Source organism: Taudactylus pleione, unplaced genomic scaffold (genome assembly GCF_031769625.1).
Source record: "Taudactylus pleione unplaced genomic scaffold, aTauple2 ptg001441l, whole genome shotgun sequence".
Lineage (NCBI taxonomy): Eukaryota > Metazoa > Chordata > Amphibia > Anura > Myobatrachidae > Taudactylus > Taudactylus pleione.
The window spans coordinates 1023900-1050143 of record NW_028285840.1 but is presented as its reverse complement, the minus strand read 5'-3'; the positions used below and the strand labels follow the sequence as shown (position 1 = coordinate 1050143).

General features: G+C 47.2%; 1 protein-coding gene across 7 annotated transcripts in view; it reads right to left on the bottom strand.

The window, feature by feature from the left end:
* EPHB2 (EPH receptor B2) overlaps window positions 1–26244 on the bottom strand; it is a 262683-nt gene that overhangs the window by 10728 nt on the left and 225711 nt on the right. The window contains exons 6-14 of one of the 7 annotated variants that reach the window (XM_088463735.1): window positions 16403–16527; window positions 12814–12976; window positions 12426–12534; window positions 10985–11100; window positions 9310–9432; window positions 8861–9129; window positions 7456–7671; window positions 5172–5321; window positions 4225–4418 (exon numbers count right to left, since the gene is read on the bottom strand). In XM_088463735.1, the coding sequence (XP_088319861.1) occupies window positions 4225–4418; window positions 5172–5321; window positions 7456–7671; window positions 8861–9129; window positions 9310–9432; window positions 10985–11100; window positions 12426–12534; window positions 12814–12976; window positions 16403–16527 (1465 nt within the window). The remainder of the gene's footprint in view (window positions 1–4224; window positions 4419–5171; window positions 5322–7455; window positions 7672–8860; window positions 9130–9309; window positions 9433–10984; window positions 11101–12425; window positions 12535–12813; window positions 12977–16402; window positions 16528–26244) is intronic. The other 6 variants (XM_088463737.1, XM_088463739.1, XM_088463741.1 and 3 more) reach the window with 6 other exon arrangements.

Below are 26244 nucleotides of genomic sequence, written 5' to 3'. Positions count from 1 at the left end.
AGAAGACTTCACAAGAGTGAATATAGAGTGTTCACCACAAGATGTAAACCGTTGGTGAGCCTCAAAAACAGGAAGACCAGATTAGAGTTTGCGAAACAACATCTAAAAAAGCCATTACAGTTCTGGAACAACATCCTATGGACAGATGAGACAAATATCAACTTGTACCAGAGTGATGGGAAGAGAAGAGTATGGAGAAGGAAAGGAACTGCTCATGATCCAAAACCTACCACCTCATCAGTGAAGCATGGTGGTGGTAGTGTCATGGCGTGGGCATGTATGGATGCCAATGGAACTGGTTCCCTAGTATTTATTGATGATGTGACTGCTGACAAAAGCAGCAGAATGAATTCTGAAGTGTTTCGGGCAATATTATATGCTCATATTCAGTCAAATTCTTCAGAACTCATTGGACGGTGCTTCACAGTGCAGATGGACAATGACCCGAAGCATACTGCAAAAGCAACCAAAGAGTTTTTTAAGGCTAAAAAGTGGAATGTTATGCAATGGCCAAGTCAATCCCCTGACCTGAATCCGATTGAGCATGCATTTCACTTGATGAAGACAAAACTGAAGGGAAAATGCCCCAAGAACAAGCAGGAACTGAAGACATTTGCAGTAGAGGCCTGGCAGAGCATTACCAGGGATGAAACCCAGCGTCTGGTGATGTCTATGCGTTCCAGACTTCAGGCTGTAATTGCCTGCAAAGGATTTGCATCAAAGTATTAAAAAGTGAAAGTTAGATTTAGGATTGTTTAGTTTGTCCCATTACTTTTGGCCCCTTAAAAAGTGGGAGGCACATATAGAAACCGTTGTAATTCCTACACCGTTCACCTGATTTGGATGTAATTACCTTCAAATTAAATCTGAAAGTCTGCAGTTAAAGCACATCTTGTTTGTTTCATTTCAAAGCCATTGTGGTGGTGAATAGAGGCCAAAATATTAAAATTCTGTCAATGTCTCAATATTTATGCACCTGACTGTATATTACTCACACTGATACACCCTCACACCCATACTACTCACACTGACACACCCTCACACCTATATTACTCACACTGGTACACCCTCACACCTATATTACTTACACTGACACACCCTCACACCTATATTACTCACACTGGTACACCCTCACACCTATATTACTTACACTGATACACCCTCACACCTATATTACTCACACTGGTACACCCTCACACCTATATTACTTACACTGATACACCCTCACACATATATTACTTACACTGATACACCCTCACACCTATATTACTCACACTGATACACCCTCACACCTATATTACTCACACTGATACACCCTCACACCTATATTACTTACACTGATACACCCTCACACCTATATTACTTACACTGATACACCCTCACACCTATATTACTTACACTGATACACCCTCACACCTATATTACTAACACTGATACACCCTCACACCTATATTACTTACTCTGATACACCCTCACACCTATATTACTTACACTGATACACCCTCACACCTATATTACTTACACTGATACACCCTCACACCTATATTACTTACACTGATACACCCTCACACCTATATTACTTACACTGATACACCCTCACACCTATATTACTTACACTGATACACCCTCACACCTATATTACGTACACGGATACACCCTCACACCTATATCACTTACACTGATACACCCTCACACCTATATCACTTACACTGATACACCCTCACACCTATATTACTTACACTGATACACCCTCACACCTATATTACTTACACTGATACACCCTCACACCTATATTACTTACACTGATACACCCTCACACCTATATTACTTACACTGATACACCCTCACACCTATAATACTCACACTGATACACCCTCACACCTATATTACTTACACTGGTACACCCTCACACCTATATTACTTACACTGATACACCCTCACACCTATATTACTCACACTGATACACCCTCACACCTATATTACTCACACTGATACACCCTCACACCTATATTACTTACACTGATACACCCTCACACCTATATTACTTACACTGATACACCCTCACACCTATATTACTTACACTGATACACCCTCACACCTATATTACTTACACTGATACACCCTCACACCTATATTACTTACACTGATACACCCTCACACCTATATTACTTACACTGATACACCCTCACACCTATATTACTTACACTGATACACCCTCACACCTATATTACTTACACTGATACACCCTCACACCTATATTACTTACACTGATACACCCTCACACCTATATTACTCACACTGATACACCCTCACACCTATACTACTCACACTGATACACCCTCACACCTATATTACTTACACTGATACACCCTCACACCTATATTACTCACACTGATACACCCCGACACCTATATTACTTACACTGATACACCCTCACACCTATATTACTCACACTGATACACCCTCACACCTATACTACTCACACTGATACACCCTCACACCTATACTACTCACACTGATACACCCTCACACCTATATTACTTACACTGATAGACCCTCACACCTATATTACTCACACTGATATACCCTCACACCTATACTACTCACACTGATATACCCTCACACCTATATTACTTACACTGATATACCCTCACACCTATACTACTCACACTGATACACCCTCACACCTATATTACTTACACTGATACACCCTCACACCTATATTACTCACACTGATATACCCTCACAAAACAGCGGTAACATTGAGTATAGCGGGGAAACATTAAAAAGTCACAGTTATAACTTAGTAACACACCGGTGTTTGTCATACTACGCTGCTGCATTTCCCGCTGGTCTTGGTCACAGAGAGTAAGTAGATTGGACTGAGCTCAGTTACAAAAGACAGAACATCTATTGCACAGAGATAGTGATTCTGCGAATATGCGACGCTAAGGTGCGAGAAGTAAAAGTGCAACAGGAAGGAACGGTGGGAATATATATTCTATGACGGGATCTGCACTGGGCCTGTACCTAATACACCCAGCGAACTTTTCTGCATGTTATATAATTATAGCGTGTGCTCCGTACCACATTACACGGCACAACCATTAGAAGAAATCAGTCTGTTACTTTCCTAGGCTATTACATTAGACCGTGGGGGAGACTCTACTAGTCCATCGTCATTGCACCTTATTGTATCACTTTTCAGCCAATGTCCATCACCACGAAAAGTCTGTGCTTATGAGATTCAGCCGACAAAGGCGCTCATTCAGAGCCGGACGCTCTGAGCAGAGCGCTCGCTCTGAATGAGGGCTGTCCTCCATGGGTTTCCTCCGGGTGCACCGTTTCCTCCCACACTCCAAAAATATACTGGTAGGTTAATTGGCTCTAGTGTGTATGTGTGTACACTACGGCAGTAATAGGGAATATAGAGTGTAAGCTATACTGGGGCAGGGACTGATGTGAGTGGCCAAATATTCTCTGTAAAGCGCTGCGGAATATGTGTGCGCTATATACATAACTGGTAATAAATAAATAATAACAGCACAAATGCAGCAGCGGAGAGAATCCTGGCCCTGGAGTAAATAAAGATTAAATAGCAAAAGGTGGAGTTATTCCATAAATAGGACTATACAATTCTCCAATAACTTCAAGGTCTACTTCACTTTTTCTTCAGGTTGTCAGTATGACGTTCCACTTACTACACGGATAGAACGCACACTACCCCGTGCACATCATACTAAGTACATATAATAACCCATGCCGTGTCTAAATAGGTGTTCTCATACACCTAGCCTACATACGCCATGTCCTGTGCGACTCTGCTAGCGCCGGGCGTCTTTTTCGCCTTGAAATGCACCTTAGTGGCAATGTGAGGGGACTAGGACGCACCAGCAGACTGCGCTGACTAATGTGATACGCGACACATATATATACGAGACACAACGGACCGCGGCGTGCAAAAAAGCTGCGGCTGCCGCATCGTGGCCTTTCTTATACAGATTGAGACGCAGTCGCACCCAGATATACAAGTGTCGCATATTAGCGCAGTCTCCCGGCGTGTCCTAGTCACATCGTCTTGCGCCTAAGAAGCGTTTTCTGTTTAAAAAGATGCCTGGTGCTCGCAGAGACGCACAGGATCTGGCGCGCCGGGAGGGGCTGTTTCTGACGCGACTGCAGCTAAGATGTATGAGGACACATCTGTATGTACAGAGCTCCACGTACCCGGACAAGAGGGGGGCAACAGCTTTCAAACTGTTGGGGTTACGGATCATTTTGTCCAAAGTGTTAACTATTTGCCCAAACTTAGGCCGGTGATTTCGGTCCTTTTGCCAACAGTCCAGCATTAGTTGGTGGAGTGCGTTGGGACAATCCATTGGTGGTGGAAGCCGGTAATCCTGTTCAATAGCGTTTATTACCTGCAACATACAAAGAGGTGTTTTATTATCAATATGGCGGCCACTCTGCGTTTCATCCGGTCTCTCTGTGTGGTGATGGCCGCTGGAGGACTCGGTCACAACAATTACCGTACTTGTGGCCTGGAGACGCCTGGCATTCTACGGCCAAACGCCATGAGATAATTAGTGCCATTTCCTGAGTACACACACAGAGATTCCCGGCTTATTATAACATGGTCACTAGTGTACAGGAACCCTACAGATTACTAAGCATTGTTTGCCTAACGTAAAAATAAACTACTCTCTCCCCTAGGAGGACAGAGGCGACCGGATGAGTCCGTCTGACCACAATCGGACCAGGTCCTGCCGGCTGTCAGTCTGTTCATATAGGATCTTCTGTGTCTCTGGTGGGTTTAATTTCTGAACAATAAGATCATTAAAGAGGTTTCAGCGGGTGGTATATGGACTCGCTCCTATTATCCAGGCTTGCTGTGTACCTGACACCTCAAGGTCACCATGTTAATTAGCGATGAATGGACTGCGATCAATGCTATATTATTTCATTGAAGGGGAACAGACAGAGAGAGTTTAATTAAATCCCCAAAGGACAATTAATACAACTACCGTCCACATTAAATAGATCCTAATTCTTTATGGTTCAGTCCCCGATATATAATAATGGGTTTGATGTAACCACAGCTCCCCCCCACAAACCCTGTACTGCTGTATGCGCACTGGTGGAAGGACGCACAGCTGCTGGGAGTACCCACTTACATCTTGGTTAGTCATATCCCAGTAGGGTCTCTCTCCGTAAGACATCACTTCCCACATTACGATGCCGTAGCTCCAGACGTCGCTGGCCGATGTGAACTTTCTATACTGAATAGCTTCGGGCGCAGTCCAGCGGATGGGAATCTTTCCGCCCTGTAATACAGAGTTGTCACTGACACGAGGTACGTATACTGCAGCATTTTATTTTTCAATCCCAACAATTTTCATAATTCCCCTAATTAGCACAAATATTAAGAGAACTCGTCCCGGTCCCCGTCCTCGCACACTGCGAATATGGGGGGCGATTCAGAGCTGGACGCAACGGAGGTTCCGCACACGCCGATCGAGCGATTGTTTGCCATCGCGCGTGCGTACAAGCTGCATCGCGACTACTGATGCACAGAAAAATCCATGGCAAAGCGAGTGACAGGCTGTCAGCGTTTGAGGGTGGTGGTGGGGGGGTGGTCTGAAAAACGCAGGCGTGTCTGTCCGTTTGAACGTGGTTTTGTGGGCGTGCATAAATTAGCCGGTGCTATTTCCTACGCAGTTCTGCACCTCAGAAGAGCTCTCAAGACTGCGGCAGACATTACGCAAAAGGTAAGATGGCTGCTCGATGTGCGTCGATGTTACCGATATTCACGCATGTAAGCGACGTTGTACGCATATGAGAAGGCAGCGGTGGGCGTCCCTATGCTCGGGTAGGCTTTGCACACATGCGCAAATTTTCACCGCTGCGATAGCATTAGCGTCCGTCTCTGAATCAGGACGCTGCGTTAGCATTCGCGTCAGTCTCTGAATCAGCCCAGGAAAGATAGGACCGGAGGAGCAGACGGAAGAATATTCTGCCACATTTTCTCATCCCGACTCAGCAGCTGTTCCAGCAGAGTCCTCACAACTCACAGCTGCGGTGGTCTAAGACCCTGACAACTCCCAGGAGGCTGCGACTGCACGAACCCTGCAGTAACGCTCCGTCCTCTGACGCTGATTAATTAGAGACACAATTGCATGGTGATGACAGAGGGGCTCAAACTCTCCGCTCAATGAAAATTCTCTGAACGTTTCTTGCTGAGAGGGGAGAGGGGTCTCGTAGAGGGAAACGCCAAAACCTCTCCAGGAAAAGCAGGGACTCAGGGTGGCCAATTCACAGACAGGGATGAGTGACCCCGGGGGTCAGCCGAGGCCCACAAACCTGCTGGGAGAGGTGGTGCTGGGAGTCATCGGAAAAGTATGTGGAATTCCTTTCATCTATTCATAGCCCAGCGCAGAGATGTCTGGGGATTGCTGAAATATCACAGGTCACCATGCTTACATATGGCTTAATTACCAAGCTGGGGGCTAGACCGGGGAGCTTACACTCCAAGGAGCAGAATCAGACGCCGTGATGGAGAACATTCAGGCTTGGGGGAACATGGGAGATCCGTAGCCTGATTACCACAAAACTGGTGTAGACCAACATAACTGCAGGATAAAAATGTGCCCCAAAGAGCTTACAATCTAGAAAGGAAACGGATCCTGTGGTAATGTCAGTCTATCCAGGTTCTACAAGCGGTGGGTGATATGAAGCTCTGCTGCACGTGTATTGTGTTACATGGGAGTCCGAGAAATCGCTGGTAACACAAAGGTAATGGGGAAAAGAGGGCATTTACACTGAGGTAATCCCAGGGACAGTGACTCTGAGGTAATCCCAGGGACAGTGACTCTGAGGTAATCCCAGGGACAGTGACTCTGTGGTAATCCCAGGGACAGTGACTCTGTGGTAATCCCAGGGACAGTGACTCTGAGGTAATCCCAGGGACAGTGACTCTGAGGTAATCCCAGGGACAGTGACTCTGAGGTAATCCCAGGGACAGTGACTCTGAGGTAATCCCAGGGACAGTGACTCTGAGGTAATCCCAGGGACAGTGACTCTGAGGTAATCCCAGGGACAGTGACTCTGAGGTAATCCCAGGGACAGTGACTCTGAGGTAATCCCAGGGACAGTGACTGACTCCTGCTCTGGTGTAAAGGCCACAAAAAGTGGGACAAGCAGTGGAGGGAGGCACAAGACTCGCAGCAACAGCCTTTCCTCTCAGATGCCTGCCCACAATGCCACCATACCCAGTCTGTCTGCGTGGGAGATGTTTGGGAGGTAACGGGGTGTGACACGGCACAGCATACAGAGAGATTGGGCATGGCTGAGACCCTCCGTCAGTACTGGGAATAGCTCTGTATCCTGGCAAAGGCCCCACGCTGCGTTACAGGTGGATGAAAGGCGAGGACACGTAGGTTACAGGCAGATGCCACTCACCAGAGCGCTGGTGTAGGTTGGGTCTGACGTGTCATCCTCCAGGAAGCGTGACAAACCAAAATCAGACACCTTACACACCAGGTTACTGTTCACCAGGATGTTACGAGCCGCTAAGTCCCGGTGGACGTAGTTCATGTCGGCCAAGTACTTCATTCCCGCAGCGATGCCCCGCAGCATGCCCACCAGCTGGATGACCGTGAACTGACCATCATTTTGCTGCAGAGAGACAAACAACAGGTCTGACAATGCAAAGTACTTAGTTCTCAGATATAGTTCTTATTGTATTTTCCTTAATGTACATATAGTCCTTATTGTCAGAGTCATCCTATCTGCAACAGGGCTGACAACGTTTTATATACACTCCATGACCTTACTGGGACCAGTTACACTGACCTATCACCCCGTGACCTCACATGCGCTTACTGGGACCAGTTACACTTAGCTACCACCCTGTGACCTCACATGTGCTTACTGGGACCAGTTACTCTGACCTATCACCCCGTGACCTCACATGCGCTTACTGGGACCAGTTACACTTAGCTACCACCCTGTGACCTCACATGTGCTTACTGGGACCAGTTACTCTGACCTATCACCCCGTGACCTCACATGTGCTTACTGGGACCAGTTACACTGACCTATCACCCCATGATCTCACATGCGCTTACTGGGACCAGTTACACTGACCTATCACCCAGTGATCTCACGTGCGCTTACTGGGACCAGTTACTCTGACCTATCACCCCGTGACCTCACATGTGCTTACTGGGACCAGTTACTCTGACCTATCACCCCGTGACCTCACATGTGCTTACTGGGACCAGTTACTCTGACCTATCACCCCGTGACCTCACATGACCTTACTGGGATCGGCTACAGTGACCTATCGCCCTGTCATCTCACATGCGCTAACTGGGACCGGCTACACTGACCTATCACCCCGTGACCTCACATGTGCTTACTGGGACCAGTTACACTGAGCTACCACCCCGTGATCTCACATGCGCTAACTGGGACCGGCTACACTGACCTATCGCCCCGTGATCTCACGTGCGCTAACTGGGACCGGCTACACTGACCTATCGCCCCGTGATCTCACGTGCGCTAACTGGGACCGGCTACTCTGACCTATCGCCCTGTCATCTCACGTGCGCTTACTGGGACCAGCTACTCTGACCTATCGCCCTGTCATCTCACGTGCGCTTACTGGGACCGGCTACACTGACCTATCACCCTGTCATCTCACGTGCGCTTACTGGGACTGGCTACACTGACCTATCACCCTGTCATCTCACCTTTACTAACTGAAAACAATATAAATGGTGACTCCCTTTTTCCCTAGAACCAGATACTTAATTCACTCCCAAGTAAATGTGACCCTTGATAAAATCTTCCAGCGTCATACCCGTAGGAAGGAGTCCAATGAGCCGTTTTCCATGAACTCCGTAATGATCATCACAGGTGAGCTCTTGGTAACTACTCCTTCCAGATGGATGACATTGGGATGGTCAAACTGCCCCATGATGCTGGCCTCGCTGAGGAAGTCTCGCCTCTGCTTCTCCGTATACCCCGACTTTAACGTTTTGATTGCCACAAAGATCTCTCGCTTGCCTGGGAGCTTCAGGTGTCCGCTGCAAACTTCCCCAAACTCTCCTGCGGAAGACAAAGTGAAAACTACCTCTAGAAGTTACACTGACCAACATTTGTCTTTGGTCCACAAACATGTACAATAAGTACCCGTTTATCAACAAAGAGGTGCATTAAGGACAGGAACATCACCCCCACTCCCCCCAACAGATACTGCACAACCTGTGTCTTTCATTCATCTTACATGTATGACATAAGCGTTCTTACCTGCCCCAATCACCTGCTCGATTTTCACACAGGAAATGTCAATTTCTTTGGCAAATTCTCGCACAGCCTCATTGGGATCCTCATAAGTAAAAGGATCTATGTAAATTTTCATCCCTGGTGTCACTGCGGTGGGAGAACAATAACTGAGACACTCCGAAATTAGAGAGCGAGACGGAAAGAGATGAGGAGATTGTATGGGGATTATGGAAACAGAGGTGGATGGGGGGACAGTGTGTGGGCAGGGGCTATGGAAACCGAGGCAGGGATGGGCGAGGGCTATGGACGCAGAGGTGGGCGAGGGCTATGGACGCAGAGAAAACATAGGAGGAGGGAGGGGTGGAACAGAAAGCGTAGGGTCTGTGAGGGTTACAGAAGCAGGGGCGTAGGGTGGGCGAAGGCTACGGAAACAGATGCAGAGGTGGGCGAGGGCTACGGACGCAGAGGAGGAGGGAGAGGGGTGGTGCGAAAACATAGGAGGAGGAAGGGGTGGAACAGAAAGAAAAGCGTAGGATCGGTGAGGATTACAGAAGTAGGGGTGGAGGGTGGGCGAGGACTACGGTAACAGAAACGGGGGTGGGCGAGGACTACGGTAACAGAAACGAGGGTGGGCGAGGACTACGGTAACAGAAACGGGGGTGGGCGAGGACTACGGTAACAGAAACGGGGGTGGGCGAGGACTACGGTAACAGAAACGGGGGTGGGCGAGGACTACGGTAACAGAAACGGGGGTGGGCGAGGACTACGGTAACAGAAACGGGGGTGGGCGAGGACTACGGTAACAGAAACGGGGGTGGGCGAGGACTACGGTAACAGAGACGGGGCTGGATAAGAGAAGCATAGATGGAACAATGTAATCAGAACTTGTTCAGGAATAAGTCAATGTTAAAGAGTAATGGAGAAGATTTGGCAATGGAAATGGTGGTTGTGGGGTGCCTACTAAAACGGATAATCAATTATTGCTCGCTCATGGTGTGCTCCGGATCCTCCAGATATACACAAATGGCCAGCGCTGGTTAATGATACAACTGACCATGAAAGATAGGACTAAACTAGCCGTAAGGCTCTACCCAAATATCATAAGCTATGGGACCGCTGGGCTCTTTCTCCATTGGGACTTCGTAGACTTGTCGGTGACCCCCCCCCCTTTGTAATCTGTCATCTTTTTTTTTTTATTTGCAAAAACATATTGGTCTATTCTATATAGGTATATGTTATTTACCGATCTCAGGCCTGGCTTATTTATGATATCCCCTTGAATGTACACACTTTGTTATTCTACGATATGTTCTTTGTTGGCAGTGCTTACATGTTTTCTGTATTATTATTTATTTTATTATTTTATTTTTTGTTATGTTTATAATTTGTAAACCCCCCCCGATAATCAGGACAATAGTCACTAACGGAAACGAACGCTTAGATCTGTTGGCCGCATCGATTACGATGAGCATCTGCGTTATATATTTCTGAATGTGAATACTAGTAGCGGGCGTATTATAAACACAAGCACTTAGTCTACGTCATAGCAGAACAGATTATTATATTTGCAGACCAGTAACCGCTATCCGGGGAGGGTCTGGGAGAACGGGGGGGGGGGGGGGGGAACCCTGGGTGACGGATGGTTTTATGATTTGCATGATTGTATAACAACTTTAAGGGAACAAATTAACCAACAAACCAACGAGAGAACGCGCCCCCAGAACTGGTGAAGGCAGGCGGTACGTACTGTGGCCACTGGTATAATGCTGCAGTTTGTCGGTGTACTCGGAATCGGCTCTCTCAAAGCCACGTCTTCTAGAAGGAATACAAACAGCCCTTAACCTGGGTAAAAGCGCTAATCCACCTAGCAGGCAATGACTTCAGCGTAGACATAGATCGGGTGTAGTATAGGAGATAGACAGTAATTAGACAATGTCTAGATAGACACCAGATGTTAGACAGTCAATAGTTAGACAGGGAAAAAAGTTAGACCCAAACAAAAGTCAGACACACTAAAGTTAGACATGGAAAAAGTTCGACAGGTACAAAAGGTCGACAGGGTCAAAAGTTCGACATGAAAATTGTCGACACAAAAATGGTCGACAATTATTATTTTTATTTTTTTAGCCCTAATCTTGACCCTAACGCTAACCGTCTGGGTAAGTGCCTAACCTTAACCGTGGGGTTAAGTGCCTAACCTTAACTGTGGGGGTAAGTGCCTTACCCTCCAGTTAGTGCCTAACCCTACATGTTTTTTAAATGTGTCTACCATTTTTGTGTCGATCTTTTTCATGTCGAACATTTGACCCTGTCGACCTTTTGTACCTGTCAAACTTTTTACATGTCTAACTTTAGTGTGTCTGACTTTTGTCTGTGTTGAACTTTTATCCTTAAGTTCCTTACCCTCCAGTAAGTGTCTAACCCTAAACCTACATTTTTTTTAAAATGTGTCGACCATTTTTGTGTCAATCTTTTTCATGTCGAACATTTGACCCTGTCGACCTTTTGTATCTGTCAAACTTTTTACATGTCTAACTTTAGTGTGTCTGACTTTTGTCTGTGTTGAACTTTTATCCTTAAGTTCCTTACCCTCCAGTAAGTGTCTAACCCTAAACCTACATTTTTTTTTTAAAATGTGTCGACCATTTTTGTGTCAATCTTTTTCATGTCGAACTTTTGACCCTGTCGACCTTTTGTACCTGTCTAACTTTTTACATGTCTAACTTTAGTGTCTCTGACTTTTGTCTGTGTTGAACTTTTTTCCTTGTCTAACTGTTAACGGTCTAACATCTGGTGTCTATCTAGACATTGTCTAACTAATTACTGTCTGTCTATAGTCCGGAACCCGCGCAGATTAACGTCCCAACGCTGCCTCGTTGTCCTTACAATAAAGATTCTCTATGTGCTGAATACGTAAGAGTGTGGCTCGTACATTCCGGATTACTGCGTATAAGATATATAATCATCTATCACATTGGCTATGCTGTGCATCAGATGTATTGGGGGGCATTTTAACAAATGCAAGAAATTAGGAGTATTTGGGTGTCAGATATTTTCCCAGCGCTATATTCATAGGCAGCAATACAACGTGCTGGGTGGATGGAGAGACTAACAGCGCTGCGCGCTCCACGCTACTCTACCTGTTGCAGACGATGATGATGACCACCAGGGCGATGAGGAAGACCAGACCAGCGGCTGAGGAGCCGATAATTAGTGGGAGTTTCTCCTGGAAGCTGCTCTGATATTCAGCTGTAGGGTAAAGCGAGAACAAAGATTTATCGTCTGGTGCTAAATGTCCTGGTTCTCATTACTGGACACATGAGGAGAATCTGTACCGGCGGCCACAGAGCGACTCCGGCCGGCTGGGCGGACAGCAGCAATATGCCTTATAGGTGGTCCCAGGATCAAGTAGGGACCAGAAAATACCTTTGTACATGAGCACAGGATTGAGAAGCCTTAGGTGCATCAAGCAAACCAGTTCCCCAATAGTGACACTTATTGCAGGTAATTTATAGCAATGTGGCTCACCTTCCGTCATGGTCTGGAAGTACATCTTGCCGCTGTATCTCCCGTAGCCGGCCACCGTCCGCGCCCTGACCTGGAAGACGTATATAGTGCCGGCTTTCAGGCCAGGAACAACCACGGTATTGGTTAGACTTTTTACCACTGAGGAATTGTGTTCCGTCAGGTCCTGTAAATGGAGAGATTTAAATATATTAGTGGGATTCCTCAGTCTCTTACACAGAACTCAGAATAACATTACATGTAAGACATAACCAGAAGGGAACTTTCTGCAGACGCATAGGAATTGCTGAGTATAAGCAGTCTGGGGTGATTGGATACCGGGGAACTGTGCACACCTTAGGGGAACATTTACTGTGACAAGACAACGGTCCCCAATACTAATGCTGTATCTCGTCCCAGGTTAGTGACCCAGCAGTGGACTTGTTACTGCCAGTCTCTGCTTCTCAGTGTACAAGTGCATGGGAAGAGAGCTGCATGGCCCTGGAGGGGTAGCAGTCGGAATACCGACGGTCCAAATGCCGACTGTCTAATCCCGGCAGGGGTCTAATGATAGGCGTGGAAATCCCGACGCCTGTCATTTTACCTACGTCGGGAGCCCGACGCCCGGCATACCGATCGAAGGTAAGCCGGGCGGCGGGCGCGGGGGGGTTAGGTTAGGGGTTCGGGGGGGACTTGGGGTTAGGCTTAGGCTAGGGGAATGGGGGCGTTAGGGTTAGGCACCCCCGGGGGGAGGTTACAGTTAGGCACCCCTCCAGGAGACTTAGGTTTAGGCTGCGGGGAAGGGGGGGGTAGGTTTATGCACGTACAGGGGGGGATAGGCACTTTGGGGGGAGGTTAGGCACCCCTAAGGGTGGGTTAGGGTTAGAGAGGAGGGGTTAGGTTAGTAAATACTAAAATACTTGCCTGTCGGGATTAGAACTGCCGGTCTTCCAGCGTCGGGATTAGGACGCATTCATACCGATCCCCCCTGGGGTGCCCTTACTGCCTCTCCTAATAAGACTGTGGGGTATTGTGTGTATAATATATCCTATGCCTGTATATACATTATATATCCATACTCGCATAGTGTAACTACTTTCATTCCCTTCCCAGAGGGCACACAGCCCTGGCATTTATTGATGGGTTTTGGCGCTGGCTACCTAGTTACATGTATGTTTATTTAACAACACATACCTGGCACACGGAAGGTATAAAAATGAACGCTATTAACCCATGCAGCGCCATACAACCTGCTCCTGAAGGTGACAATGAGGAAAACACCTTTCCACAACTAAAGCCTTTAGAATAATATTTTAACAGGTGTCGGGGGAAGTCATGCGGAAACCATTGGGCTGTAAAAACAGGCCGGTAACACCCCAGCCCCTGGGGACGCCAGGTGGGTGCTTAACATTCCTCTGCCTAGGTGAGAAAGTCGTCTGAGGGTCACCAGTGATCAGCTGGGGTGCAGCCACCAAACGTATTAATGCAGCCTGTAGCTGGCGAGGATTATTACTACTCTTATCAGCGTTGTTTAAGGAGAAACTGGTTACGAAGGGAAGGATTTTCTATATCCTAAATAGGGAGTGATGGGGAGAGAGCAGAAACGCTGGGGATGGGGGGTGGATTGGGGTCTGTAGGCGCGGGAGAACAAAAGTCCAGCCCGGCCACCATATCGCCCCAGAGCCTTCAGCAGAACTGATGAGGAAGGGGATTAAGACGACGGGTTTGTACGATTTGTTCCATTATATCTGACTGCGGATAATGACAGAGGCGCTTCCCCAAATCTTGAGGAAACAGTTGGCAGACGGGTATTCACGTAAGAAGAGCGTAAACATCAGACGCGCGCTGAATAGCTTAAATGGAAGTAAAGTGGGAATCATTCATCCAGGAGTAAAATCTCTATCTTCTGCGCGCCGCGAGAGCCAGGCCGTGCTGGGGGACTAAGTCAGGGTCATCGCCTGGTACATGTGATCTATAATATGGCCTGCACTGATTGCAGGATGCAGAGACCAACACCTTCACATTACATCGCATAGGACAGCTGAGAGAGAGGCTCAGACGCCTTCCAGGTCATCGGCTGCAACGTTTGCAGAGCATTAAATCAATGCAGGGAGAGCGGCCGCTGTTCATTTAATGTACAGACCCCACCCCTATGGGCACAGAGACAGTCAGCGCCTCTCTTCTCCCGGGACGGAAGGAGGATAATATGGGAGCTGGATGGAGCTTAATCTGTATGTCCCTCTAATCCTCAGATCTTCTATAATATAATAAAACACAGAATCAGGATGGCTGGAAACATGGAGCTGGGTGCATGGACTTGGTGTGATCACGGCTGGGCAGGGAGAGGTTAACACCCGCTGTGTGTGACTGATCGCTTTCTAGGTGAGAGGAAGCCGTTAATCATTACGGATCATCATTAATGTCTGGTGCACCTGTGAGATAGTTATTAACCGTTAATGTGGTGTCCTGGTAGAGAGGAAGAGGTTAATTATTGCTGTGCAGGTTAGGTAGAGTAGAATGATTAACCATAGGCGGTAATAGGAAAAGGTTTGTGTGTGTGTGTAAGGCTTGGTCATGGGGAACACATCAAAGAATAACTCCATGGCCAAATCCTATTTATTTCTCAAATACGGTGAAGAAAAACTTCCTAAGTAGGAGGTATTATCCTTGTCACATGGATCGTGCTCTGCTCATGTCTGCGCTGCCAGGCATCGGGCTCATGTAGGTGCTGCCAGTCATCGAGCTCATGTAGGCGCTGCCAGTCATACGGCTCATGTAGGCGCTGCCAGTCATCTGGCTCATGTAGGCGCTGCCAGTCATTGGGCTCATGTAGGCGCTGCCAGTCATCGGGCTAGTCGTTATGACCCTGTACGTGATGTTGGTCAGCAGGCACCCATATATGCTGATCATTGGCTCCCTGTATGTGATGCTGGTAATCAGGTCCCTGGATACAATGCCGTTACAGAATAACCCTACTACAGTATATAATGTTTTCCCGCAGTGCTGGGCTTCACTATACAGCTAATACCTAATATTGCCTAACCTTTATTACTACCTAGGGGTGTCTCTGCTCCCCCCCCCCCATAGCCTACATCGGGGTGTCTCTGCACTACTCCCCCATGTCCTACCTTGGGGTGTCTCTGCACTCTCCCCCCCCCCATGGCCTACCTCGGGGTGTCTCTGCACTCCCCCCCCCCCCACATGTCCTACCTCGGGTTCTGCCCCATGTACTACTTCGGGGTGTCCCTGCAGTCTCTCTCCCCCATGGACTACTTCAGGGTGTCCCTGCAGTCTCTCTCCCCCATGGACTACTTCGGGGTGTCCCTGCGGTCTCTCTTTACCTCATATCCTACCACAGGGTGCCTCTGCACTGTCTCTCCCCCCTATGTTTACCTCGGGGTGCCCCTGCACTCTCTCTCCCCCTCATGTGCTACCTCAGGGCGCCCCTGTGCTCTCGCTCGCTCCCATGTGCTGCAGTCATTAAGGAGTTGTCTCAGTACAGGCACAGGGGAGTGCCCGGGTACGGTGTAGGGGAGGGCCTGGGTACAGTGTCTCCCTATGAGCAGATATGATGCCATTGGAACGCTACGGTGTATATTTGCGGATTACCCACCTTCTCATAGTACAGCAGCTCATAGTCCAGGATGACCCCATTGGGCTGATCTGGCTGTGACCAGGAGAGCGTGATGCTGTCCACGGAGCGGCTCACCTGATGCATGATGGAGACGCTGGACGGGGCTGGAAAATAAACAAGAAGCAGATGATATAACGAGGTGCAGATAGAGGTCCCACTGACAAGAGGAGTAGAAGAATCACAGGAGCACTCGGGTTACTGGAGCGGAAAGTTCACCTCTCCCCGGTGATGGCCTCTGACAGTCCTGTTTCCAGCAGTCAGGAGCTGTCAGGTTTCATTCCAGCATTTGGCCTATTTGCTAGATGGAGCAGCGCAGCACCCGGACTGTGACCTGCTCTCCACTCACTGCACGCCTAATACGCAGGCTGCTCTGTACCAGCACTGGCTATTGGGGGGGGGGGGGGGCGGGGTACTCTGAGCCTCAAGACTAGAGCCCACAGCGGCCCTGCTAAATGAGAGAGGACCACTGATTGGGCTGAGACGGGCAGGAGCCTCAGGGCTTCGGCTATTTATTGTACAAATACTCAATTTAACATTCAGGAGCATTCACATATAATATATAATGATGCGCTACTAGCATTGGTGCTGAGTCTTTGGACGCACCAGCGATGCTAAGATAGGAAAATGCCGCGGGAGGCGTGTTGTGTAAATAAGACTCCTCCCGGCGGCTTCTGTGAGAGGCCGCTGCATCAGTGGACGCAGCATCGGATCATTCTGCATGAACGCGGCTGGTGTTTTCACGCGGCTGAAGCCAGTGAAGCTGCGCGCAAGGACGCTGTATGACGCCGCCCCCTAAAAGGGCACTGCGATCGGGCAGGAGTTCTGCACATGCACAAGCCTTCAAACATCGATGGTTTGCATACAACCCTGAATCAGGCCCTATATTAGTAATCTAACAACTGAAATCATCGATGTTTCATCGGCAGAGCTGGCTCGCACATGGGTACAGGCGCTTACGAGGGGCTAATAACGGAGCATTCGCATCATTACCAGCTGGCTGTATTGGAGCCGTCACCTTCTCTGTAAATCCACAGCATCAGATCTAGAACCCTGCGCCCCCTTCCCATGACTGCAGTGTGCGCAGAGCACAGAGGTGGGGCCGATTTACCGCGTCCGACTCCAGGCCGTGCACATCTTTAAATATTTGCCACAACCAGGATGTTTGTGCCGGGGATTATACAGCACATTACTGGTGTTTATTTAGATGGAGCCCGGAGATCTATATTTTACAGGAATCCATTACAAAGCCGCACACTTCCCAGCCAGTAAGATGTTTGTAATTAGCATCAACCGGACTGTATATTCTACGTATATTCTAAATACATACGTGCCGTCTCACAATTAGCGTTGTGTTATGCAGTCTGGATGTGAGATATTGCATGGAGGTCTCTGGTGTGGAGAGCAGATAACCGACAGGGTATTATGGCGTCTAACCACGGCAAACAAGTTTAATTATCGTTCGCATTGTTACAGATGAGCAGGAAACAACCTATCGATGTCTGGGCAGCAGCACATACTGCCGGGGCCGGCTCATCATCCTAATCTTAAAATGAACTAAACAATCGCACTTATTACCGTTCAGTGATTTTATGATCAATAAACACTGACATTCGCTAAGAGCGCTGTTTTAGCAGAACGTTGTTTATGTGACTGGGATGATCAGTGTAGGATGGTACCGAGGAGAAAAGGATGGGAATAAAATGTTATATGATGAAGGTTAAGTAAAAATAAATATAAATATTTTAAGAAGGAAGGAGGGAGGTTGCTGGACTGGAGGTTGGGAATGGACACTGGGTGTCAAGGGATTAGGGGTTCGGAAGGAACAAGGAAAGAGACCAGAGGATGTGGAATTGCAGGGTTGGGAGGAGACTCGAGGACGTGCGATTGTGGGACCGGAAGAAGACCGGAGGACGTGAGATTGGGGGACGGGAAGAAGGCCATAAATGGGATTGAGGAATGAGTAGATTGGAAGACATGGGAATGAAGGAAGGCAAGGGGAGCAGTGGATGTGGAATTGCAGGATTGGGAGGAGACTGGCGGACGTAGGATTGGGGGACTGGGACACATTGGACTAGGGGAACGGGAAGGAGGTCAGATGAAGTGGGAATGGGGAATGAGAGGACTGGAAGACATGGGAATGGAGGAAGGGAATGAGACCAGAGGATATGGAATTGGGGAATTGGAAGGAGACTGGAGAACGTGGAATTGGGATGGAAGCCGGAGACGTGGGATTGGGGGGAAGGGAAGGAAGCTGGAGGACGTGGGATTGGGGGGATGGGGAGGAAGCCGGAGGACGTGGGATTAAGGGGATTGGAGAGAGAAGATGGTACATAGGGCATGATTCACTATGGATCACAAAATTACGAACGCACGCAGTTCAACTGCGATAGTATGCTAATCCATTGTGATCACAATGCAAGCTCAGCACTACATAAGGAAGCCCACTTTACATTGCACGCATCCGTAATACTTAGCAGAATAGCTAAACCATCGGTACAATCGAGTCCCATCACAGCCCCATGCACACTTGCACAAGCTCTGACCTTACTCAGAAATTACTGACAACCACGCTCGCTATGAGACCTCAGACTGCGGATGGCATCGCAGTGAATAGCTTATGCACGCCCCTGCAACGGTGTTCAAACGCACTGGCACGCCTGCGTTTCTCCGACCACCCCCCCCCCATCACCACCCACAAACGGTGCTTCCTGTCAATCAATCTGCGAGGGGTTTGCGTAGCCCCTGGGAATCGCAGGCCCAATGGCAATAGCTAGCTTGCGCACGGCGATGCATGCGCAGAACGCAACAATCGCCCGATTGCGTGCGTAATCGCAGTTGCGAACGGTAGCGAATCAGGCTCATAGACCGTAGGACAAGTAAAGCTGTGCTGGAGAGGATGACTGGTATGATGGCAATAACAGGACTTCAGCATTGAAGGAGAATTAAAAATATCATTATTATAAGTGTTATTAATAGTAATAAAATGGGCAGAAAATAAGTCTACCTTAATACCTTGTGCTATGACCATGCAGGCTGGAGGCAGGATGAACAGAATGGGAGGAAAGGGTTAATCTGTCAGGCAGAGGAGGCTGCTGGGCTCACCAAGGGGGGGTTTATGTGACAGTTATGACAGATAAGTCTGCCATCACCCACCCTTGTGCTGTGATCTCAGTCCAAGCCATTCCCAGGAACGGAGTGTGGAAAATGCCTTTGTTCTGCCTGTGCGATGGCAATATGAGGAACTCGCACTGAATCAAGCCCGTAAAATTGTCCTAAGTCCCCGGCGCCATGGTCCAATCAAATCCTGCACAGTGATTAATGGACGCACACTGCAGGTAGGCCTGGGCACTGCAATCACAGGAGATGGGGCTGAGGCTACCGCACCCAAATCCAGATTTATTTCACAGATTTCTCAAACTTTCATATGCGATGAGATATTTCTACATTCTGTTCTCCTGGGAAGCTGATCACTGCACACACTACCTGTCCAGACATGGCAGACATGGGCAGCGACTTAAACTGCCCATCCTCCTCCTATCATGTGATCCATAGTTATGGGAAATAAACCCTGTGGAAATCCAGCTGACTGACAAACATCCCTAGCAAACAGACATTCGAGAGATGGGAGTAAATAGACGCCTCTGGAACATGAGAGTGCCCTCAGAAATAGATGGCTGAGAGATGGGAGTACTCTCTGAAATAGACACCTCTGGAGCATGAGAATACCCTCAGAAATAGATGGCTGAGAGATGGGAGTACCCCCTGATATAGACACCTCTGGAACATGAGAATACCCTCAGATATAGATGGCTGAGATGGGAGTACCCCCTGATATAGACGCCTCTGGAACATGAGAATGCCATCAGATATAGATGGCTGAGAGATGGGAGTACCCACTGGAACATGTGAATACCCTCAGAAGAAGATGGCTGAGAAATGGGAGTAGCCTCTGAAATAGATATCTCTGGGACATGAGAGTACCCCCTCAGAAGTAGATGGCTGAGAAATGGGAGTACCCTCTGAAATAGAGATCTCTTGGGGAGAGCACCCACAGAAATATTTGGCTGAGAGATGGGAGAACCCTTGAAAGTAAATGCCCCAGAGATGGGAATACCCACAGAAATACACATTTTTTTTTTATTATTGCTATCATCCTTTATTTATATGGCGTCACAAGGGGCTTGCAGCGTTTTACAAAGTACAGAAACAGAAACAGTATGAACAAAACAAGAATAAAAAGTGACTAATGGTGCATACACATGGTCAGATTTTCCTTCAGATTTGTACAATAACGATTTTAAAAATCGTTCAATCGTTCATTTCTGAAAGAAAATCTGACATGTGTGCCAGCAACGATGAACGATGTGCGTTCCCGTTTGTCAGATAACGATATCTGACATCGTCTGTGTTTGCAGTCAGATTTTCATTCATTTTGATACTGTCAAAAATCGTTCGTAGTTCATGAATCGTTGGTAAAATCATTTATCTGACCGTGTGTATGCACCATTACAGTACGGAACATTGCGGGACATGTTTATAAACATTGCTGCATCATAATACCCAAATACACAGCAGGGCGGCAGAGCCCAAGGGTTTGATGGTGCTGTAGGCATGGGGAGGAGATGATGGTATCAATGACAGAGCTTACAATTTAAAGGGGAGTGGGAGACAGACAGGGGTGACACCTAGGTTAGAGATTGGAGTAGCCTTGGAAATAGACATCTGAGAGATGGGTAGTACCTTAAGAAATAGATACATCTGAGAAATGGGAATGTGCTTAGAAGACGTCAGAGTTTGGAGTATCCTCAGGAATAGACGTTACAGAGACGGGAGTACCTTCAGGAATGGATGTCACAGAGATGGGAGCACCCTCAGGAATGGACGTCACAAAGATGGGAGCACCCTCAGGAATGGACGTCACAGAGATGGGAGTACCTTCAGGAATGGATGCTACAAAGATGGGAGCACCCTGAGGAATGGACGTTACAAAGATGGGAACACCCTCAGGAATGGACATTTCAGAGATGGGTGCACCCTCAGGAAAGGACATCTCTGAGGAATGGGTTTCGGAGAGGTGGGAGCACCCCCAGGAATGGACGTCTCAGAGATGGGAGCACCCTCAGGAATGGACATTTCAGAGATGAGAGCACCCTCAGGAATGGACGTCTCAGAGATGGTGGTCCCTTCGGAATAGTGGTCTCTGTGAGAGTGGAGGAATCCTGATGTGATGTGAATCTTTGCAATGGATTTTGCAACATAATGTCCCATTACAGAGAAATCATAGTAAAAAAATAAATTACAATGTGTGTCTCAAAAGCTGGATGAGGGGAACACACAAACTGTGCTCCCAATCTGTAAGAGGCCTTAATCAAAACCATTCTGCTCCATTATAAGCATGACCACCGGGGGGCGAAGTTAGATTGGATATTTTGCTCATCCACAGGCTGCATATGCACCTACAGAGGGAATTCCTACCATGAATGATTCCCGCACACTGAGCTTCCATAGACACATGATGAGGAAACAGCACTTACACACATGGCTGAGACCAGCCCCAGCACTGTACACATCTATCTGGCCAGTAAGTAGGGGCTGTCTATACCATTAACATCTCTCTTCATATACATACATAAATAAGTAAGAGTGCCTGAGGTCCTGTGCCCCATACCTCACTCCGACTGACTGATGGGTAATTACTGCATCCGGCCTGAGGCATTCCCATGGAAGCTGCTCAGGGAGGGCCGCAGACACGACCTGTCAGTCAGGCCCCTGGGCTGAACACTCCATCTGCCTGTCTGTCCTTTGTTGCAGGTGTGTCAGCTGCAGGAATACAGGTCCTCACTTCCTCACCTGCCTCTAATTATTCCTAGAGGGGCTGAAGAAGATGCTCTCATTATGTCAGTGACACCGAAAGCGTCGCTCTGCCCCAGTCGTCTCATAAATTACCCCAACACAGCATGAGCCGTGCGGGGGGAACCAAGACACAAAATACACGATTAACACACCCTATCTGCTCCATCTAATACCCCACCGAGACACGTAACCAGGCGCCACACTTTCTAAGGTTACTCCCAGGATCCTTTCTGCCTGCCAGGTGATATACCACCACTTTTGGGCGTAGATTTAACCAGGTCACCCCCCCCCCCTACAGCTGTAGCCGTCCTCACACTGGCACCCGGCATCCCAAGGCCTACATAGGATGTTATAATGCCTTGTATTACGTTACATCTCGCCGATCTGTGGGTTAGAAGGGAAGATCTCTGCACAGGAAGCCAGATTGTGTTTATGTCTGCATGTACATAGCAGGAGATAACTGACTGTCACGTGATGGACCAAGATGTCTGCCCATCTGCTAATGCCAGCACCGCAGGACACACAGCATGTGTAATAGAGGAATGGCGAGTAACACGTTTTCTACTGTGCCTACACATAACACAGCTCAGCCTCAGCATGGATCATACAGTATATACACCTGAGTATAATACAGCCCAGCATGGATCATACAGTATATACACCTGAGTATAATACAGCTCAGCATAGATCATACAGTATATACACCTGAGTATAATACAGCCCAGCATGGATCATACAGTATATACACCTGAGTATAATACAGCCCAGCATGGATCATACAGTATATACACCTGAGTATAATACAGCCCAGCATAGATCATACAGTATATACACCTGAGTATAATATAGCCTTAGCATGGACCATACAATATATACACCTGAGTATAATACAGCCCAGCATGGATCATACAGTATATACACCTGAGTATAATACAGCCCAGCATGGATCATACAGTATATACACCTGAGTATAATACAGCCCAGCATGGATCATACAGTATATACAACTGAGTATAATACACCCCAGCATGGATAATACAATATATACACCTGAGTATAATACAGCCCAGCATAGATCATATATACACCTGAGTATAATACAGCCCAGCATGGATCATACAGTATATACACCTGAGTATAATACAGCCCAGCATGGATCATACAGTATATACACCTGAGTATAATACAGCCCAGCATGGATCATACAGTATACACACCTGAGTATAATACAGCCCAGCATGGATCATACAGTATATACACCTGAGTATAATACAGCCCAGCATGGATCATACAGTATATACACCTGAGTATAATACAGCCCAGCATGGATCATACAGTATATACACCTGAGTATAATACAGCCCAGCATGGATCATACAATATATACACCTGAGTATAATACAGCCCAGCATGGATCATACAGTATATACACCTGAGTATAATACAGCCCAGCATGGATCATATATACACCTGAGTATAATACAGCCCAGCATGGATCATACAGTATATACACCTGAGTATAATACAGCCCAGCATGGATCATACAGTATATACACCTGAGTATAATACAGCCCAGCATGGATCATACAGTATATACACCTGAGTATAATACAGCCCAGCATGGATCATACAGTATACACACCTGAGTATAATACAGCCCAGCATGGATCATACAGTATATACACCTGAGTATAATACAGCCCAGCATGGATCATACAGTATATACACCTGAGTATAATACAGCCCAGCATGGATCATACAGTATATACACCTGAGTATAATACAGCCCAGCATGGATCATACAGTATACACACCTGAGTATAATACAGCCCAGCATGGATCATACAGTATATACACCTGAGTATAATACAGCCCAGCATGGATCATACAGTATATACACCTGAGTATAATACAGCCCAGCATGGATCATACAGTATATACACCTGAGTATAATACAGCCCAGCATGGACCATACAGTATATACACCCGAGTATAATACAGCCCAGCATGGATCATACAATATATACACCTGAGTATAATACAGCCTAGCATGGATCATACAGTATATACACCTGAGTATAATACAGCCCAGCATTGATCATACAGTATATACACCTGAGTATAATACAGCCTAGCATGGATCATACAGTATATACACCTGAGTATAATACAGCCCAGCATGGATCATACAGTATATACACCTGAGTATAATACAGCCCAGCATGGATCATACAGTATATACACCTGAGTATAATACAGCCCAGCATGGATCATACAGTATATACACCTGAGTATAATACAGACTCAGCATGGATCATACAGTATATACACCTGAGTATAATACAGCCTAGCATGGATCATATATACACCTGAGTATAATACAGCCCAGCATGGATCATACAGTATATACACCTGAGCATAATACAGACTCAGCATGGATCATACAATATATACACCTGAGTATAATACAGCACAGCATGGATCATACAGTATATATACCTGAGTATAAAACAGCCCAGCATGGATCATACAGTATATACACCTGAGTATAATACAGCCCAGCATGGATCATACAGTATATACACCTGAGCATAATACAGCCCAGCATGGATCATATATAGACCTGAGTATAATATAGCCCAGCATGGATCATACAATATATACACCTGAGTATAATACAGCCCAGCATGGATCATACAGTATATACACCTGAGTATAATACAGCCCAGCATGGATCATACAGTATATACACCTGAGTATAATACAGCCCAGCATGGATCATACAGTATATACACCTGAGTATAATACAGCCCAGCATGGATCATACAGTATATACACCCGAGTATAATACAGCCCAGCATGGATCATACAGTATATACACCTGAGTATAATACAGCCCAGCATGGATCATACAGTATATACACCTGAGTATAATACAGCCCAGCATGGATCATACAGTATATACACCTGAGTATAATACAGCCCAGCATGGATCATACAATATATACACCTGAGTATAATACAGCCCAGCATGGATCATATATACACCTGAGTATAATACAGCCTCAGCACGGATCATACAGTATATATACCCGAGTATAATACAGCCCAGCATGGATCATACAATATATACACCTGAGTATAATACAGCCCAGCATGGATCATACAGTATATACACCTGAGTATAATACAGCCCAGCATGGATCATACAGTATAATATGAGATATGGTAAGAACTTACCCTTGTTATCTCTATTTCTACGAAGTCCATAGGGTTCCACAGGGTACCTTGGGGGTATAGGTGTGACGTCAGTCGCTGGGCACCATAGAGTTAAGCTTTTCAGCCTCCCAGGATGCACTAGGGTCCCCCTCCTATACCCCGCCCCCGAGCCAAGGCACCTCAGTTAGTTATCAAGCCATAGGCCGGAGGAGGAGAAGGAAGAGAGAGAAAAAAAGATCTGGACACATACAAGAATCACATTCTCACCAGAGGGAGACGGAAAACCGGTGACCAGAGCAAAGCCCATCTGCAGCACAGGTGTGACAGGGCGGGAGTCCTGTGGAACCCTATGGACTTCGTAGAAATAGAGATAACAAGGGTAAGTTCTTACCATATCTCATATTTTCTACTTCAGGGTCCATAGGGTATCCACAGGATACCTTGGGGATGTCCCAAAGCAGTATCCTTTAAGGGTGGGGACGCTCCTGTGCAGAAAGGAGAATCCGCCGCCCGAAGGAAGCATCCTGAGAGGCGAAGGTGTCAAACCTGTAATACCTCACGAAGGTATGGACAGAGGACCACGTAACAGCCTTGCAGATCTGAACTGCCGAGGCACCACGTCGAGCTGCCCACGAAGGACCCACAGACCTAGTGGAATGAGCCTTCAGAGAAGGAGGGACCGGTAGGGCTTCATGAAGATAAGCTTCAGAAATAGCCATACGGATCCAGGCTGCCAAAGTTTGCTTTGA